This window comes from Mercenaria mercenaria, chromosome 3 (assembly GCF_021730395.1).
Source record: "Mercenaria mercenaria strain notata chromosome 3, MADL_Memer_1, whole genome shotgun sequence".
Lineage (NCBI taxonomy): Eukaryota > Metazoa > Mollusca > Bivalvia > Venerida > Veneridae > Mercenaria > Mercenaria mercenaria.
In genome coordinates, this window is record NC_069363.1 from 33,828,675 (window position 1) to 33,848,483 (window position 19,809).

The following is a 19,809-nucleotide window of genomic DNA, read 5'->3' on the forward strand; positions in this document are numbered from 1 at the left end:
TGATTCTTTCAAGCTTAGATAATTGTAATAATATATACTGTGGTGGCTACAAATGCAACCAGTGCTTTGCACGAGATAATCGTAGCGAAAGCAGTATATATGAAGGTGTTGGCTATATAGTGTACAAACTGGGCCGTATTAATGAATCTAAACACAAAAAAACAAGTGTATCTGCTTTATTAATGGACGTATAGGAAAAACTGCCCATGGTCAGTGTTTTGTGTGCTGCTGTGGAGGAGCTGCTGCTCAGGTCACTTCAGATCTAATCTGAGGTATTATCTTCGTTTAGCTAATTTTTAATTTGCTTATTGCAACTGTTTTGCCCGTCAGATTTTTATTCTAGTTTATCTTAAGCTATTCTTAGGCCCCTGGTCAAGAGCAGCAGATCTTTCACAGGTTTAACCTCATTAATGGTGCTGCTACATGCACTTCTATGCTATAACGTTGTGTCTTATTTTTACAGCTTTCTTACTAATGTTTGATTTGTTTATCTTTATTAAAGTCGGTTCAAAAGCGCTTGTGGCTTATGTTGTTCTGTTTTTCTGTCTTGTCGACTTGAAATAAAACTTATCTTATCTTATCTTATAATAACGCATCATACATACTGTTTATATCAACTGATTCTGTAATTTTCATATTTTTCAATGTTCAATAGTACTCACAATTATGTCTTAAGATTAAATTGTTTATAATAAATCAGAAGGAATTGAATAAGTACACTATAAACTACAAAACTATAAACTACAAACTAGAACTTGTCTTTCTATTCCGGGTCCCGATTCCAGGTTTTATTCCTCGCCTTTTGATTTTTTACCAATATTAACCAATCAGAATTTGTAGTGCAATATGCAACCAAGTGCGAGACTGCTTTGTGTAAAAATGGCTGACAAATAAGTCTTTTTTTTTTGGTAAATTAGATATGCCACCGAAAAAACCCGCACCAGTTAAAGCTGCTGCAGCCCGTGCGCCAGCGAAGCCTGCAGGCCGTGGGGCACCTGCTGCTCGGGGAGGTCAGGCCGGCAGGGGTGCACCAGCAGGGAGGGGAGGCCCAGCAAAGAAAGGAACAGCACCAGCACAAGGTTCGATATTATGTCAAGTATCATTGAAAATATCTTTGTATCAGACACGTTTATTTGCGTTTAATAGAGGCCAAGTAAGGGAATTTGGACCTTATAAAACATGGAAGTGTTTAGAGACATGGATCCTTACCTCCACATTCACTGAATTCAGATCCTAACTGTATTCATTATGAATACAGCTAAATTTAATTTCATTCAATTTTAGTCACAATTTTTCAACTGCAAGGTAAACCGATTTCACAGACTGACATTTACATTGGGTTTAAATATGTATTTGAAGCCTTCAAAGTTAGCGACACGATTTGTGCCACTGGATAAATACGCTAAGAAGGAAAACGTTCCGCATTGTTTTGAATGGTATAAGTGGGTTGTGCGTGGAGGGCATTATAGTCTAAATATATCAAAGTGCTCTTTGCACACAATTACTTGGGCTATATTAAAGCATATTTTTGTGGACAACACCTAAAATCTTAATCTAATTTGACCACTCTTTCACCTTTCACTGGAGCTAGATCATGTACGTTATTAAATTTTTGTTTTCCGCATGACCATACAATTAGCATGTAGATGAAAAGGAAGGTGCATATGCTGCAAAGAATTCCTTCTACTTGTGTTGATCAATCATGTCATAAACAAACTGTTAATTGATAAAAGATTAATACGCTTATCAGACCCTTATATGAAATTCATTTGAAATCTTATCAGACCCTTATATGAAATTCATTTGAAATCTGTGGTGGCATATTTAGGACATGTTTATGTTGTTGGTGTTCACATGATTTATGTAGCTGTCTTTTAGAGGTTATGTTGCCCTTCCATGTATGCCAGTAATTGTGGTGCAATAACAAAAATTTTGAAGTTTCATCCTGGTGACTTGGAGACAATGAAACATTGCCCCAAGACTAAATAAGATGTGCTACATAAATAGCACAGCTGTACATCTGTGCTATGCAAAGGCAAGGAGTGTATCTAATCTAAGGGATGAATAATTGCTAATTATTTGTGGCTAATAGTGTTTATGTCCATGAAAAATCTAATTTTGGTTGCTTTATAAGCCTGTTGCAAATCCCTGTCTACTTATTGTCCCTGGACAGTCAGGGGTGTAACTGTTACAAGTTATCGCAGTTTATAACCCATTTGAGTTATTGCTTAAACTTTCATAACTTGTTTCAGTTATCATAAAATATTACAAAGCCCTCCTGTGCCAATTCCTCATTTTGAATGAGACTAATGCAATTATTTCCTGAATCCTTGACCTTTTATCTTTCCAGCTATGCAGTAAAAAATTTTACGCAAGGCTGATAAAGTTTTACGCAAAAGTTTTAAAGCTATAAAACTCTTAATATCCCATTATGATTATCAGGTCATGCTCAGACTAAAAGAGAATTTGATTAACCACAGTTTACTACTAATTTCACTTTAAAGGTCACTTTGTGAGAACAGCAAAGACTTTTTTTGAATAACTTACCTGAGTTAACTATATTTTATAACTAATACAGATTATAAAATGCTTGAAAAAGTAACTGAAATAGGTTACATAACTTAAAACAGTTACACCCCTGACTGCTGGATGAATGAAGATTCAGGTAGAGTGTAACTCATCCAAACCGAACACCTTCAGAACCAAGGAAAAAGCTCGGTTTTGAGGCATTTTTGGGATTGGAAGGTCCAGTTTGAAAGAAATGTGCAGAAAAGAAAGAAAACAATGTATTTAATGTCAAATGTTCCGTATTATAATTATAATAATAATAATAATAAAATAAAGTCTTTATTTGGGACTGTCAGTATATGAAAACAGAGTCAGTTAGTCATGGTAGCCCGAACTACATAAGCAGATAATGGTTATAACAAATGACAATTTGTTCAGTCCTTCTACTAAGCACAGTTCTAAAAAGTCTCAAAATATACCAGCAAAGGGTTAGTAACTACAAGATGCTGTAAACTTTGGGTTCCCCAATATTTATTATTTCAACTGAAGCATATATTTATCAGTAAAACAAGATTATAAAGGATACTACATACATTATAGATTTGATATAATATTGTAATATAAATAATAATGTAATATAAATTTCAATTTATCCCATTATTTGTATTGGATGATATTGCTATTTTTCAGGAGCAAAGAAAGGTCCAGCAGCACCGGAGAAACCTAAGGAAAAGGTGTGGACAGAAAAGGATGATGCAGCTAGAAAGATACAGACAAAGTTTAGGCAGTACAGGGCTAAAAAAGTCTTGGAGAAAAAGAAGAAAGAAAAACAAGACTATAATGATTTAATGGACAAATTGGAGAAAGAGGTTATTTTATATAATTTTTGCTCCATAGACTCTGAGTTGTTTTGTCATTTTGAAATATTAACAGCTTTTTTATACCCCTGTTAAAGCCGTTAAGGAAGGTGTATACTTTAGTCACCATGATGTTGGTTCCATCTGTCCATGCACATGTGATAACTCTTGAAAGGATGGATGAATTGTGTTAATTTTTTCGGGTATAAGATTGAGGACAATTTTTATTACAGTCCATTAGTTTTTGTCTGAGTAATGGCTCCTTTATGATTTAAAATTCAGTAAATTGATAATGTCAATATGTGATGTAACTTTTGAAATGCTAATGAAAGGATTGATTTTTTTTATTTGAAAGACAGGTACATGATTATAAAATACAGGCAAAGTTTGACTTCATAAACAAGTTCACCAATTTTTGCCAAGTTATGGCCCTTTTCAGCTTACATTTTGTTGTCCATTCAATAACTCTTCAGCAGATGAATGGATTCAATACATTATTTTCCTGTTATTACCTTTTACACAGTCATGTAATTTTGAAAATCAGGTTCTTTACAGACATTTTAAAGCTGTAAACATAGCCTTTATTTTATAGACTGCAAGAAAGCAATGTTATTGGCGTATACTTCAGTCTAGTCCAATACGCCAGCAGTTCTGGTTTATCATTTTTTGTGAAGCAAGTTTTACAGGAAACCTCCCAGATACATGTAGATAATTTTACATAAAGGTTGTATCTTAAAGGCTTGAAAAACGTGTATAACTGGTGAAAGACTTTAATTTCACATAACACATAATACTAGGTATACAGTAGTGAATGTTTAATATTTTTGCTTGTCTGAAAAAATAATCTATGAGGTATTGTCAATACTTGATCGTCGGCATTGGTTAAAATGTTTGTTCAGGTCCACCTAAAATTTCTCAAACACTGAAAGAGCTACAGCTTTGAAACAATGCACACTTGTTATGTTTATCATCATTAGGGGACATTGTAGTTCAAGAACCATAACTCTGATCTTCATTTTGTCAGAAATATGGCCCTTTTTGTATTTAGAAAATCTGAATTATAACTCTTTCCAGCACTTGCAGACGAGCAATGGGTGACCCTTATACTGTTGGAGTGGAATTTAGTCATGACATCAGTTCAAAATCTAGGAAAGATTCATTTAGCATAGTTAAAGGGACTGGCCTCCAGAGACTTTCGTCAACAACAGAAAAATTGTTTTTAGATATCTGGAAATAAATGCTGTATTTCTTAAGAAGACTTTAAAACTTAATTACAGATAAACTATATGTCACGGAAACACATGAGAATTTGCTGCTTTTACTACTTTTTACAATGAAAATCAAAAAGCATTGGTAACGCTTTACTCCCGGTAAACTGTCTAAATTATAAATATCTATATTTAGAAGTCATAATTATCTAATTCCGCTATAGCTCTACTGGTTATGACGACGGAAAATGTCCAGGGTTCGATTCCCGAAGCCGTCATCTTTTTTTCTTGATTTGGAATTTTAAAAATATTTTAGAAACAAAAACTCATATTCTAATGTTCATTATATAACCAAACTTCAATTTGAAAGAAAAATTATTCTTTAGCCAAATCTGGAGGTCATTGCCTTTAACATAAGCTTCAATAATTTTCTTTACAGTGTAAATTTAATCTCTTTACCCTACACAAGTCTACATATCCCACTCTTTGTCTTGTTTACATTTTAGGCTTTTGTCAAGCTTGTGCAGATTGAACAAGAAAAAGCAGAAAAACAAAGACAGAAAGAAGAAGATGAAAGAAGAAGAAAGAGGGAAGAAAAACAAAGAATGAAAAGAATGTTAGAAGCTGCTTTTGACGGAGATGTTGAGGAAATGACACTGGTTTTAAAAGAGGTAAAACAATTGAGCTGCGCCATGAGAAAACCAACATAGTGCATTTGCGACCAGCATGGATCCAGACCAGCCTGTTCGCTAACGGTTTCTCTGATTGCAATAGGGTTTGAAAGCGAACAACATGGATTCTGACCAGACTGCGCGGATGTGCAGGCTGGTCTGGAACCATGTTGGTCGCAAATGCACTATGTTGGTTTTCTCATGGCGCCGCTCAGTTTATGCTTCCCTTACAAAAGGAAAAGGCCTGCTGTGTACTCTTGCTGTGTACATACAGCGTATATGATGCGTACATGATGTGTACTGAAATCACGGGCTTTAAATAGTACGCTGGATATACACCGCACATACACCGATAGTACGTTTGTAGTACACTTTTGACATGCAAATGAGCTCTGCGGCGTACTACTTGCTGCGTACATGCTGTGGACTACATAGTACACAGGATGTACGTTTGAGGAATTTAGTATGCGGGAAATAGTACGCAGCATGTACGCGGCACATACACTTTTCACATGCAAATGAGCCTGCGGTGTACTACCCCTGTGGCGTACATGCTGTGTACTCCTGGCCTGAGTCCTGCGGCGTACATGCTGTGTACTCCTGCTGCATACATGCTGTGTACTCTTGTGGCAAAACTGCTGTGATAATGTAAATTCCTTACCCCACCAACTTTCATATGCAAATGCTGATCATTTGGACAAAAAAAAACAGAAAAAAGATAACTGACATGCATCAATAAGTATTTACCCTTACCAAAATAATGTAGATTGATGTTATCAAATAAATTAGTATGCTTTTCTTCATCCACTTTTCAATGAAATAAATCAATTTTTGTAGCATGTAATTTGGTAAACATTTGAAGAAAATGGCGTAACTGCATCAAGGGGAAACAACTTTAATGCAACTAAATATAAGTGTTATGATTTATTATAGACGATGTGTGCGTAGTATGTATTTATTTTGATTAAAATCCATCTGAGAACAAACTAGGACTGGAATTATATAAGCATTTATACACTTTTACGTCCGTAAAAAGTAGCGCACCAAAAAATTTTGGATTGATTTTTTCCAATGGGGCGAGGGCAATTAGCCAAAAACGTTCTGAAAATATACGAGCGGCAAATCTGATGAACAACTTTTTAATTTGGTGAGGCCTAAATGAGTTAACATAATGAGCATTAAAGCCTTTATAAAGTATTCAAATAACAGTGAGAGCTATTAATTCTTCTCATTCGGGCGCTGTTGATTATCTTGGTAATTATTTCATGTATTACAAAATGTAAAGCAACGAAGTTCAAATAAGGCTTTTCAATTATCCAAGTTAGAAAGCTCCAGGATTAATTCAAAATGAAAAAGAATATATTTTTACACTGCATGCAAGGTGCAGCTCAGAAATCACTAAGATGTAAGCTTCACAAATGAACATTGCAAATAGTTTGGCAAATTTTCATTGTTCAGAATACCAGTAATCTGAACTTTTCTATGCTATTAAGATAAAAGTTACTCGGAAATCAAGTTCTTGCTTCCAAAAAAAAAAATGTACAAATCCTTCCTGCATGAAGTGTACTTCAGACTTTTACCTAAAAAAAATTCAAAGTATAAACACCAAAAGAAAATGAACAAGTCCCTCCCGCGTATATGAAGTTTACTTCAGACTTCAACTTATAAAAAAAAAACTAAGTATAAATGCCAAAAGAAATTGTACAAGTCTTTCCCGCGTATATGAAGTGTACTGCACAAATTTCAAAGTATCTGCGGTGTACATGCAGTGTACATTTTTCTTGTACAAGTCCCTCCTGCGTACATGCAGTGTACTCCTTAAATTTTCAGAGTCTGTGCTGCGTACTTGAAGTGTACTAGTGACCTTCTGGGTACATGCTGTGTACTCGTCGAAATAGTACGCGGCATGTACGTGGCATGCGGTGTATGTATAATGTACTCCTCTGGCGTACTACTGTGTTCGCGGCATATACACAGCAAATACACAGCATGTACGCCACAGAGGCTTGCTTCTGTAAGGGTTCTTATATGCTGGTAGGGAACATGAATGGTTTGGATGTCAGTATGGAAAATTGAGTTTCAGATTTAAATATATATTTTTTGTAAAGTATCCTTCAGGTTGATGTATCAGAATTTATTTAGTGTCTGTGTTTACCATACCAGTAATGATTTCTTAATAAAGTGAATAGAATCTGTAGTTTTTATTATAATCATTCTAAAATGAATCAAATACTGTAACTGAAATGTTCATCTGTAGGTAGAGAGGTTGTAACTAGTATTTAATCAGTTATATTTTCTCATCTTTTCACTTGCATAAACGACATATAGTCACATTTATCTTTGCATTTTGTATTTCTATGGACATTATTTTAAAATTACTAAAGCGTTTGAATTAAAAACAGTTTTGAAACTACAATTGTACTAAGAATTTGATTTTTGCTAAATATGGCTGAATTAGTTAAACTTTGTTGGCACATTTTGTTTTGTGATGTAGGTTGTTGCAGCAGATGATAAATATGGTGTTGGTAAGGATGATGTTATAGGACGAGCACTGAGGGCCAAACACATCATGAATGTTGTAGAATGTGAAGACGCCAATGAAAATACGCCTATATCAGAAGCTGCAAGTAAGGTCACATAATTTTTTGGGGGAATTGTTAAAGTTTGTCTGGGTTCTGGTGTCCATTTGTAAATTACAGACTCCTTTAAAGAAACAAAAATATCTTTTCCCTTTTTGGACTTACTGGTATATAAAATGGGGATAACTACTCTGTCTGGAGGTTCAGAGTCACCTATGAGCCAGTGTTCCTAATACCTTAGTAATTCTTTGCAGTAGAATGTAATAGTTACAAAAATTTTTGTTATGATTAAAAAATCTTTTAATGGAAAGCAAAGTCATACGTAATATTGAAGGTAAGATACCCACATGGCATGGAGGTGATACCTCCATGGCTGATATGTTACGGTTGTTTACTTTGAATCGCTTGTCCTTCTCCACTACGGGTTGGAAACCCTGCTTTAGTTGTAGAAAGTTTCTGCCCTGGCCTTTGTGTAATATCCAGAAATGTACTTTGGGTCTCCCTCCACCAGTTGCCATACAACCTAAATTGTGTTTGTATGATTCAAACACATGAATTAATAACTACTGTGAAATCATTAATATTCATGGGGGACTAACTTTCGTGGTTGAGTCAATCCACGAAATTTAATTGCAACGAACAAGTAAAATTCCCATTCATTTTATGTTCAAAATGTGAAATCTGCAAATTCATATCCCCGCGAAATTGCTGTTTTGGCCCAAACCACGAAATTTACTGCCCACGAAATTAAATTATTTTACAGTATTACACAGTTAATATTTAGGATTCTTGCTTTCCTTGTTGAAATTACCTTTGACTTTTCATGATGCTCCGTGGAGAAAGAGAAGAAAACATTAGAGTTAGCACCAACTGTCTAGTTATGGTTGTGTGCTCTTAACATAAACAAACAGTTGTGTTTTATGGATGCGGACATTTTGTCAAAATGAATAGCAAGATCAAAATTATGAAAATGTTATATACAAGGCTATGACAGTAATTAAGATATGACACCACTTATAACAAATTAATATATGTTTTCATTTTGTATCTTGAGTCACCAGTTAATAACTACAATAAAATCTTTCATGAATTTGATAAAAATGCTGACTGAGAAAGTAATTTCTATATTGTAAGGTGGTGGTCACACTGAGGCAATCAGGTTTTTACTGGAGAGAGGAGCCGACCCTAACAAGATAGGACAATTCATGAGGACCCCACTATACAGAGCTGCTTTTGCTGGACATCTCGAGGCTTGTGAGGTAAGGTATAGTCCATAGTAAAGAGAATTGTAGCGTATAATTATGATACTGGCCGCATGTGGTTTTATGTTTGAACCTAAGAATTTTACTATCTACGGCAAACATAGCTCACACTATTGCAACAGGTATATCAGGGATATAATTTTAGTCACATGTTGAACTCACAAGGTTGAATCTCAGAATTGTGCGGACTTGGAGAGCAGCAGAATATACACAACAGACTTCAGGAAAGTTGGAAAAAATGGCCGGACACTTGGTCCAGCAACGCCCTAAAAATCTGCCAGACCGAAAAAATCTACCGGACCGAAAAAAAAAAAGTCAGTGCACTGCATATGTTGTTTTTGGTCATTATATTCCAGTCAGGTGTGTGATTTTTAGCTCACCTGTCACAGAGTGACAAGGTGAGCTTTTGTGATCGCACAGTGTCCATCGTCTGTGCGTGCGTCCATAAACTTTTGCTTGTGACCACTCTAGAGGTCACATTTTTCATGGGATCTTTATGAAAGTTGGTCAGAATGTTCATCTTCATAATATCTAGGTCAAGTTTGAAACTGGGTCATGTGCGGTTCAAAACTAGGTCAGTAGGTCTAAAAATAGAAAAACCTTGTGACCTCTCTAGAGGTCATACTTTTCAATGGATCTTCATGAAAATTGGTCAGAATGTTCACCTTGATGATATCTAGGTCAAGTTCGAAAGTGGGTCATGTGCCTTCAAAAACTAAGTCAGTAGGTTAAATAATAAAAAAAAACCTTGTGACCTCTCTGGAGGCCATATTTTTCCTGGGATCTGTATGAAAGTTGGTCTGATTGTTCATCTTAATGATATCTAGGTCAAGTTCTAAACTGGGTCAACTGCGGTCAAAAACTAGGTCAGTAGGTCTAAAAATAGAAAAACCTTGTGACCTCTCTAGAGGCCATACTTTTGAATGGATCTTCATGAAAATTGGTCAGAATGTTCACCTTGATGATATCTAAATAAACTTTGAAACTGGGTCACGTGCCATCAAAAACTAGGTCAGTAGGTCAAATAATAAAAAAACCTTGTGACCTCCCTAGAGGTCATATTTTTCATGGGATCTGTATGAAAGTTGGTCTGAATGTTCATCTTGATGATACCTAGGTCAGCTTTGAAACTGGGTCAGCTGCGATCAAAAACTAGGTCATTAGGTCAAATAATAGAAAAACCTTGTGACCTCTCTAAAGGTCATATTTTTCAATGGATCTTCATGAAAATTGGTCAGAATTTTTATCTTGATGATATTTAGGTCAAGTTCAAAACTGGGTCACATGAGCTTGAAAACTAGGTCACTATGTCAAATAATAGAAAAACGACGTCATACTCAGTTCAAAACTGGGTCATGTGGGGACAGGTGAGCGATTCAGGACCATCATGGTCATCTTGTTAGTCCATTACTCGTTAAATGTATGGTCAACCTTTTTTAAATTTTTGTACATTTTTTCTTTTCACTATGAATGTTGAGCTTAAATTTACGTTTCTTTCCCTGTTCTGCCACGGCATATGTTAGTAATGCCATTTTGATGTGTTGTCCGACATGTTGCGGTTCTCAGGGTAAAATAAATGCTGGTCAGTTGGACCACATCCGGATTTAATAACGGCGGTCTGCATCAAAATTTTCCAGTCATGTCAGTCGGACCGGCGACTATTAGCAAGACTTCACAAGATTTTCCTATTTAGTGGAAGGGAAATGACTCAGTAAAGTGCAATCTTTTCAAAGGACTGTAAGATAAAAAATAATTGGATGAAATGTTTGTTTTCTTGTTTTATTTTTAGCTCATCTGATTTTTTGAAAAAAAATGATGAGTTATTGTCATCACTTGAGCGGTTATCGGCGTCGGCGTCAGCGTCGGCGTTGCTTGGTTAAGTTTTATGTTTAGGTCAGCTTTTTTCCTAAACTATCAAAGCTATTGCTTTGAAACTTGGAATACTTGTTCACCATCATAAGCTGACCCTGTATAGCAAGAAACATAACTCCATCTTGCATTTTGCAAGATTTATGGCCCCTTTTGTACTTAGAAAATATCAGATTTCTTGGTTAAGTTTTATGTTTAGGTCAACTTTTCTCCTAAACTATCAAAGCTATTGCTTTGAAACTTGGAATACTTGTTCACCATCATAAGCAGACCCTGTACACCAAGAAAAATAACTCCATCTTGCTTTTTGCAAGAATTATTGCCCCTTTTGGACTTAGAAAATCAGATTTCTTGGTTAAATTTTATGTTTAGGTCAACTTTTATCCTAAACTATCAAAGCTATTACTTTAAAACTTGCAACAGTTTTTCACCATCATAAGTGGACCCTGTACAGCAAGAAACATAACTCCATCCTGCTTTTTGCAAGAATGATGGCCCCTTTTGGACTTAGAAAAATCATTTTCTTGGTTGAATATTATGTTTAAGTCAACTTTTCTCATAAACTATCAAAGCTATTGCTTTAAAACTTGCAACAGTTTTTCACCATCATAAGTGGACACTTTACATCAAGAAACATAACTTTATCCTGCTTTTTGCAAGAATGATGGCCCTTTTTAGACTTAGAAAATCATGGGTAGGACAATATTTCTATTATACAAAAAAAATCAGATGAGCGTCAGCACCCGCAAGGCGGTGCTCTTGTTTATATGTTGTGATACAGTTGAAGCATTAATTTTTTTATGATAAAAAGTGTCATACTGGAATTTCCTTGTCATAAGTAATCACAGAACAAGTCCATACAGCAGTCAGACGTACACTTACGACTTGCTGTGAAATCATTTTACCCCACAAATTGAAGATACTGGTAATAGGGGTGTCTAAAGGAGTCATCTGACGGTTTGTGGCACAAACTACTGATAGACTTTTAAAATGATTTAAATGAAACATCATACATCTGAACACATTAGAGTGTAGGTGTGTGAAACTTTTTTTTCAGGGTTGGTCAGAGGATTGCAAACTTTTTTTGTTCTTGGACTTGGCAAAATTTTGTAATTCAGCATTATTTGTTCATGGGACTTACACTACTTTCATACTTTCAGTGGGAGTCCATTGAAAATTCATGCACATGATCACACTGATATTAAGATGCTGGTGATATACTTTATCTTGGAGTTCACAAGTTTGTGGAAAAAACTACTTCCACAGTATTAATCCTCAGCCTGCTGGCAGCAAGAGATTCTGCCTTTGCGACCAGTGCAGACCAAGACTAGCCTGCACATCCGTGCAGTCTATGATGGTCTGCATTGTTTGCCATTCAATAGCTTTTTGGTATGCACCCCTTTTAACAGTTAATGGTACTGCCCAAATTGAAAGATTGACAAGTTCATTATAGAAATTTAGCAGGGTAAGGGTTAAAGGGATATCTGTGATACATTACATACATGATATTAGAGTAAAATTTGTGGTTTAGTGGACGGAAGTTGGAGGCACCCATACTCCCATTTCCAAAGATGTTTTTGAGGCAAACTACTTCCTTAAAGGAACTCAAATGAAGCTTCATGCATTAGATCACCATGAAGTATTTACTTGTATGGCAATTTTTTTTTCTATGATGAGCACTGGTGTGGGCACCCTGTACTTATAAAATTTAAGGTCAGTTTAAGTATTGCAGAGTTATGCTATGTGCCCTTGGACTTTCTTTCATCTGAAAAATCTGTATTTGGGGTATTAATCACATGTAGCAGTAGCTCTAGCTTCATTTCAATTGCTTGATATTTTTAAAGTTTTGGCAATAACTGCTATTTTATTGGGACATAGGTGTTAAATTTATATTAAAGCATTGCTGTATAAAAAATATGGTAACAGGTATGAGACTTCCTTTTCAGATGTTGCTACAGAATGGTGCTGATCCAAGAGTCTATGCATCTGATGGACAGACACCTGAACAGGTAAATCTTTTTACTTATATCTGCCAGCCTGCCTGGCAAGCTCTGTTAACAGTGATTTGGATGAAATGTCCGTAAATGTCTATTCCTAGTCGGATAACACATCTCAGTTACTTTGGACAAATACAAATGGCTCTCATGGTGAAAAGTTCTTATTTACTAAAGAAGCCTCTATTGCCTTATGGTTAAGGTTGCTGGCTTAGAATCACTTGTCCCTCACCACTGTGGGTTCAAAAGCTTGCTTGGGCTGTTGAATTCTTCATGTTAGGATGCCCTCAAGCTGGCTGATGGAAGGACAGGTGCCCGTCCATGCCCAAAATAATGACTGTAGGGGCAAATATATAATTAAGTTTATATAGTTCGAAAATATTGAATTCTGTAAAAGTTTTAAACTTTATGACTATTGTCTTATATACAGGCATAGCATCACTGCTAAAATGTTCTACCAAATTTAGAATCGTCTCCATGTGACACATTTTAGTAGATAGAAAAAACAATATTCCAGTTATTAAAGGCGATAAGCAAAATTTAACAACAGGTAAAACAACTGGCAAAAATATATGAACAACAAAGTTAAAGTATTTTCAATACTGTCAGTGTAAAGGAAAGCTACCATTTAGGGCACAGTGATGTTATCTGATCCCCTTTCAGACAAAGTTCTTAATTTTCATAGTCTGGTTTTAGATTGAGATATTTTTTACAATTGATAGATAGCATCTGTAGCAGCGATTGCTGAGTTGATGCAGAACTGGGATATAGCACAGACAGAATCTCTGCTGGAGAAACTGGAGGCAGACAAAGAGAGAAGAAAGGAGATGGACAGACAGAAACGAGAGGCAGAAACTAGCAAGTATGTATCTGTCAAAGATTCATTGTAGAAATTTGACATTTTTGTAGTGGCTCTTTTAGCCACTGGTCAATCTGATTAAAATTATCTCCTATTAATGCTATGCACATTGGATCTGAGGACAGGCTATTTAGACACTCATTCACTAATCAGAGCGTTGCTTTCAATATTTTGAAAGTGAAAGAAGAAGTTTAAAAAAATCTATAGTTATCGATACGTGATTATCATGTACGGATTTATAATTCTAATAAGTAAGCTTATATAAACACATGAGAATTAGTTGTTTTTCCTATTTTTTCCATTTAAAATTGAAAAGCGTTTGTAAGGGATACCGGAGGTAAACTGCCTTAATCATAAATGTTTAACCATCGATGCTTATGTGTTCCTCTGTGGTGTATTGGTCAAGTATGCAGAACAATATTTATTACTGCAGTGGCCCGGGTTCGATTCCCGACTCTGTCATGTTTTTTTATTTCACATTTTTTAAAGATAGTTTAGAAACAAAATATCATGTTTTTATGTTCATAATATGATGAAACTTCTATTTTAAAGAAAAATTATTTAGCCAGAATCCAGTCCTATCCCTTTTAGCCAAACACTTGTTGAAAAGAGTCTTCTGATTGGTTCAAATAAAAATAGATTGGTGGAAATAAAAATAGCAGTATTGGAATTCAATTATAAAGAAAGATGAATTTGAACAGGCTGTCTTCAGATCTAACTTTTAGGATGATTGAGAGCTTTAGTCAGATTGAGCCACTGGTAGTTTGTTTGTTTGTTTTGGGTTTAACGCTGTTTTTCAACAGTATTTCAGTCATGTACCAGTACAAACCAGTTTTCCACAAGTAACTGCCAACTTCCCCACATGAATCAGAGGTTAAGGACTAATGATTTCAGACACAGTGTCATTTATCAAATAGTCCAGGTACAAATTATTACAGAAAATTTCATTTGCCAAAAGCCGCAGTAACTAAATTTTGCTTTGATCAAATTTCAGACTAGAAGATGTTGTAAAGGAGGTACAAGAGGAATATAATATCATGGAAAAAAGGGTAAACTATTGTTTCTTATTTTTCAATGCTATAACTGCCAATAAACATGTCTTTTTGTAATGAAGTAGCTTTGTCTTGTTTTTTCTGTTTCATCATTATCAAGTTTCCTCTTCTGTTGGGACATACAAATTGTCTGTTGAGGCAAAATGGTGGGTTATTTTGCCCATTCTCTTCTTCATAACTATTATATAATTAGACACATAGGACTCATTTCATTGTATTGCTTAGTGGTTTAGACACATCACTAGTTATTTTACTTGTTTTTTCCAGTTTTGTGAGATACAGTTATAAATTCAGTATGGTGTTAAAATTTCATTATGACAATAAATACATTAAAAAGGTTAAAATGATCTTAAACAAATTACTATATTAAAAAAGAAACCTAACTAATTATGTGGTTTGATTTTTTCCATTACAGTTTCAACATGCATACTGTGAGCTACAGAAGAGAATATATGAACATGATGCAGGACCTTCAATGGGATTTGACAAGCCTGAAATCACACTGCAGGTAGGTCAGACAAACAGGGCAGATTGCTTAAATGGCGAGTAAAATTCACAAAGGACTGTTTGAATTGAGAAACTATGTTTAAACTTTTTTTGAATAGCAATTTTGTGACACTGTCTTTTTAGCAAACAAAAGAAGTAAAAATTCAGCAGTATCCAAATTCTGAATGTCAAAAATATACTTTGTCAGCAAGAAAAATATGTTATAAATTAGACATTTTAATTTGGTAACTGGTGATTTATTGAAAAACAAAATGATGTAGTATATTACCTAGATGCCCCATTACAAACTTAGAGTAAAGTATGTCAGCATCAGACCCCCCCCCCCCCCCCCCCCCCCCCCCTTCCCCCACTTCCACACCCCCCGAAAAAATGCAAGTTATACAGATTTTGGAAAATATTTAAATTTTGTAGTAATAATATAAAATGAGTTTTCTCCCTTGCACTGTAAATTTCTGTGTGTAACAGTGAACCAGAAAAATGTAATATATCAAAGTACATGACTCCTATATGTTAAGATAAAAAAAATGGTAATTATGTTACCTTTCAGAGAGCAGGGTTAATATTATTTGGATAAAAAAAATCAATTAAAAAATCATTAAACATAAAAGGATCAATGTATGTCATTATTAAAGCTATAAGCAGTGTAGACTATTAGACCAGTTTATGTTAATTGAAAGTGTATATATAATTCAGGCTATACAAGATCAGGAATGTGAGGTGGAGGTGTTGAAGATTGACCTAGATAAAGCTAGAAACAAACTGGCCATGGCCAAACTCAAACTCAGGGAACAACAGAAAGGGGGAGAAGGTACTAGGATACATTATCAAACTAAGAAAGACAACCCTTCAGACCTTACAAATATCAAATGTCTCTAAGAGTTACATTTCTTTGACAATATTTATAGAAATATTTGGGTCAGAATATATACAAAATGTGTGAGACTTGACAGGTGTGTAATTTACAGAAACTATAATGTCATATTTCATAAAATCTTTCCATTTTACAGAAAACCTTATCTGAATTTTCATTTTGGAAGGAAAGTTTGTGTTGTCATGAAAAATTATAAAGGATATTCATGAAACTGGAATGTTTACCAGGTTAAAGTAAAGTTTGAAAACATAGAAATACCAACCCATTTGTAAGGTTAAAAGGAAAAGGTTACAATGATCAAATACTGAAAACAGTTCTACATCCCAAAACTGTGACTTAGCTATACATTTTCAGTAACAGCTTCAAATGGGCCATAACCTGAACATAAAATAGTAATAGCTGGATGATGTAACTCTGTTTATTTAACCAAAAGTGATATTTTGTCAGTATATTATAAGGTCATTTGTGTTACTTACGACCCATGTTTTGGTCATTTTTAGAAATATCTACTGAAGAAAAATGTTGTATCTGCCACTTACAACCTTTTAAGATTGCATATTACATATTATGTGACTTTAGAAACAACAGTTACATAGTAAATAAGCTGTATGTAGCAGATAAGACCTTCATTATAGACAATTGTAAAGTGGCTTGATAAATATATGACATTTGGTACTCACAGTGAATACTTAATACCTATAGCTATGAGGTTTTAGTATGGTTTAGAACAATTACATTGAGGAATTTATGAAGTGGAATACACATTTTTTCTGTTTTATCAGAAGTACTCAGCAGTATCACAAACAAAATTGTATTTATGTACATCTCATGTTTGTTTGGTATGGATTACCATGCCTTTTAAAGGCTGTTGAATGATTACTTTATATTCAAAATGTTGGAATCATATCCATATGCACAACTGCTGGACCATTTTTTTTTCTTTTGAACAGATATGGATGAGGATGACCTGCCTGGCCTCAGGGTTTCAATAAGGGAACTGGATGATGTCCTTATGAGAGATGTGGGAAATAGAATCAGTGACTCTGGCAAGTAAGTGGCAAGAGGCCCTCATGAATGATTAGGAAAATAATATCAGAGACTCTGGAATGTTTGTATAGTGGGTGATGCGGGATGGTGGTAGAGGTCTGGAGTATTTTGTTTAATGGAGTGAAATGATCTTCCTGGACTTTTGATTACAAATAGAAATGATTTTAAGGTATATCGGAAATAGAGTCACAAACACTAGCAGTAAATATCAGACCTCCAGCTAGAAGTTTTGGGGTTGAGGATTGATGAAAAATTAACAGCTACATTGTTGATCAGTTAATTATATTGAATTTCTTGTTTGTAATACTAATTCTGTGCAGTTAAACCCTTGTTAGAGGTTTGATTGGCACTTTGTTCTGGTAATCTCATTGAATATATGGTGTTTAAAACTAGCATTTTATGCTACCTATGAAGAGTGATGCCCTACGGTACTGGTTTGGTAATTTCTTTTCACAGTTAAGCATTACTCCAATATGAATGCTTTTGTTAGAACAGTTTTAAAGTAAGATGTATGTTTCAGGTGGCCTTTGATTATAGATCCAAATGCTCAAGCTGCGACTTTCTTGCGATACCGAGATACAAACTACATTAACACCCTCAGTCCTGCCCAGATGGAGCCCGAGAAAATACGCATGTCTGTACTTGGGGCTGTCAGGTCAGTGTATCTGTCATATACAGTATTTATGATTTACAGTCAAATTTTGTTCCACCAGTGAATGTTTCTTTGAGTTTTAAGTTGATGTTTTGGTGTTATCATTTAAGTGGACTACATGATATGTTTCATATATTTTTGATACGTGATGTATATCATATATTGCTTATGAGCAAATAAATATTAACATTTCATTTAACATATGCAAATTTTAATTGTGAGATTCAGATAGATCTATAGGACAGTAGTCATTAAAAATGTACCGTAGAGCACAAGTGGACCGACTTTATTTGAAGAATAAGCAACATATGAGACTGGGCATCTCTGTCATTTGCCATTGTTGCAGAAACACACAACCTTTTAAAAATATTAAAACAGTATAATTTTAAAATTGCATTTAGATATGATAGATTAAGCAAAACTTAAGCAATTTAACTGGTGAATGTTATTGGAGCACAGAATAAGCTATAAATGATATGTATTTCTCTGCCTTATTCCTTTAACTCCAGAAATGGACCGTAAAAAGCTAGCTGAATCGTGTTGCAAAATCACCTCAATAAAAGTCTTAATGCCAAACAGTCAGTCTCTCAGCCAGAAATGTGTTCTCCTTTCATTAAGAAAGCTATCAAAGTTAAAGGAGAGTTCAGGGCTATAATTTGTTTTTACAAGTTCCAAAGTTTAATCAAAGCACTGAGAGGACTGATGTGGGCAGCGGTTGACAGCTTTTGGTAATGGGCATGAACAGTTAGCTTAAGTCTGGTGATTTTAGTTAAACTACTTTTGATTCATAAGCATTTTCAATCTTTCTTTTACCAAAATCAAGGGGTAAAACTTTGCTTTTACTGTGTCAAAGGGGATAAAATAATATATGAGCAAAGCTTGTGTGCTTATTAAAAATTTTGTGAGGTTTGGTAAATTTTGCTCACCTTTTTTGAATTATAACTGTTTTTTAAACAAATCAATGGGAAACACCCTGCTTTTACCGGAACAAGATGAATAACAGTAAATGTGAGCAAAGGTCATCGACTAATTGATAATTATGTGTTATTTGGAGATTCTAGTTATAACAAGAGCTTGTAGAACACTTGCATGACTTAACTGACAAGGAACAGAAATTTTTTGGTCACTGCGTACTGGACAATTAACGTATTGATCTTAAATCAATAATCATGGGTCATTTACCAGTCTTAAATGACCTCCGTATCAAATGTAATCTTAGACCAAAGCATAATCTAGTTTTCTGGCAAAAAAGTTCTATTGTCAATGTGATATTGACCTTTGACCTACTGAACATTTGCTGGTCCTGACAAATCTCCCGATTTCATGATCCTAGGCCGAAGAGTTCTCCAGTTATCATCCGGAAACTGATTTGTCTACATACCAACCAACATCCATCATCAAACATTAATATTTACAATATACCCCTCCTACTTCGAATGAGGACAATTAAATTTCAAATTAGAAGATGCCAATGTCTCCCTAGTCCCCCAATGCATTGTCGTACTAGGCAAGAAGTCAATAGAGGATAGGAGCAAAAGACAAAGAGACACTAATGTTTGGCTGCAATAGAGATCATCTACTTGGCATGTCCAATCTACCTATGAAGTAAAAAAATTCTTGGTCAAATGGTTCTCAAGTAAACCGTGTTCCATGTTCAGGCCCCTGTGACCTTGATCTTTGATCGAGTGAGTCCAAAATCTACAGGGGTCACCTACTCCGCATGTCCAATCATCCTATAAGTTTCAACATTCTGGGTCAAGTGATTCTCAAATTAGTGATCCAGAAAGAGTTTTTCCATCTTCATGCCTCTGTGACCTATCCCTTAAGTCAAGTGACCCCAGAACATTAAGGGTCATCAACTTTGTAATTCCTA

The 19,809-nt window shown here is 34.9% G+C and overlaps 1 protein-coding gene across 1 annotated transcript in view; it reads left to right on the forward strand.

Annotated features, from left to right (window-relative positions):
* The first annotated feature begins 850 nt into the window (after window positions 1–850).
* The window catches only part of LOC123525130 (IQ motif and ankyrin repeat domain-containing protein 1-like), a 40,913-nt gene continuing 21,954 nt past the window's right edge, over window positions 851–19,809 (forward strand). The window contains exons 1-12 of the mRNA XM_045303900.2: window positions 851–1,079; window positions 3,199–3,377; window positions 5,080–5,244; window positions 7,739–7,871; window positions 8,958–9,082; window positions 12,901–12,963; window positions 13,671–13,810; window positions 14,802–14,856; window positions 15,275–15,367; window positions 16,060–16,174; window positions 17,188–17,287; window positions 17,805–17,939. Of these exons, the coding sequence (XP_045159835.2) occupies window positions 920–1,079; window positions 3,199–3,377; window positions 5,080–5,244; window positions 7,739–7,871; window positions 8,958–9,082; window positions 12,901–12,963; window positions 13,671–13,810; window positions 14,802–14,856; window positions 15,275–15,367; window positions 16,060–16,174; window positions 17,188–17,287; window positions 17,805–17,939 (1,463 nt within the window). The 5' untranslated portion in view covers window positions 851–919. The remainder of the gene's footprint in view (window positions 1,080–3,198; window positions 3,378–5,079; window positions 5,245–7,738; window positions 7,872–8,957; window positions 9,083–12,900; window positions 12,964–13,670; window positions 13,811–14,801; window positions 14,857–15,274; window positions 15,368–16,059; window positions 16,175–17,187; window positions 17,288–17,804; window positions 17,940–19,809) is intronic.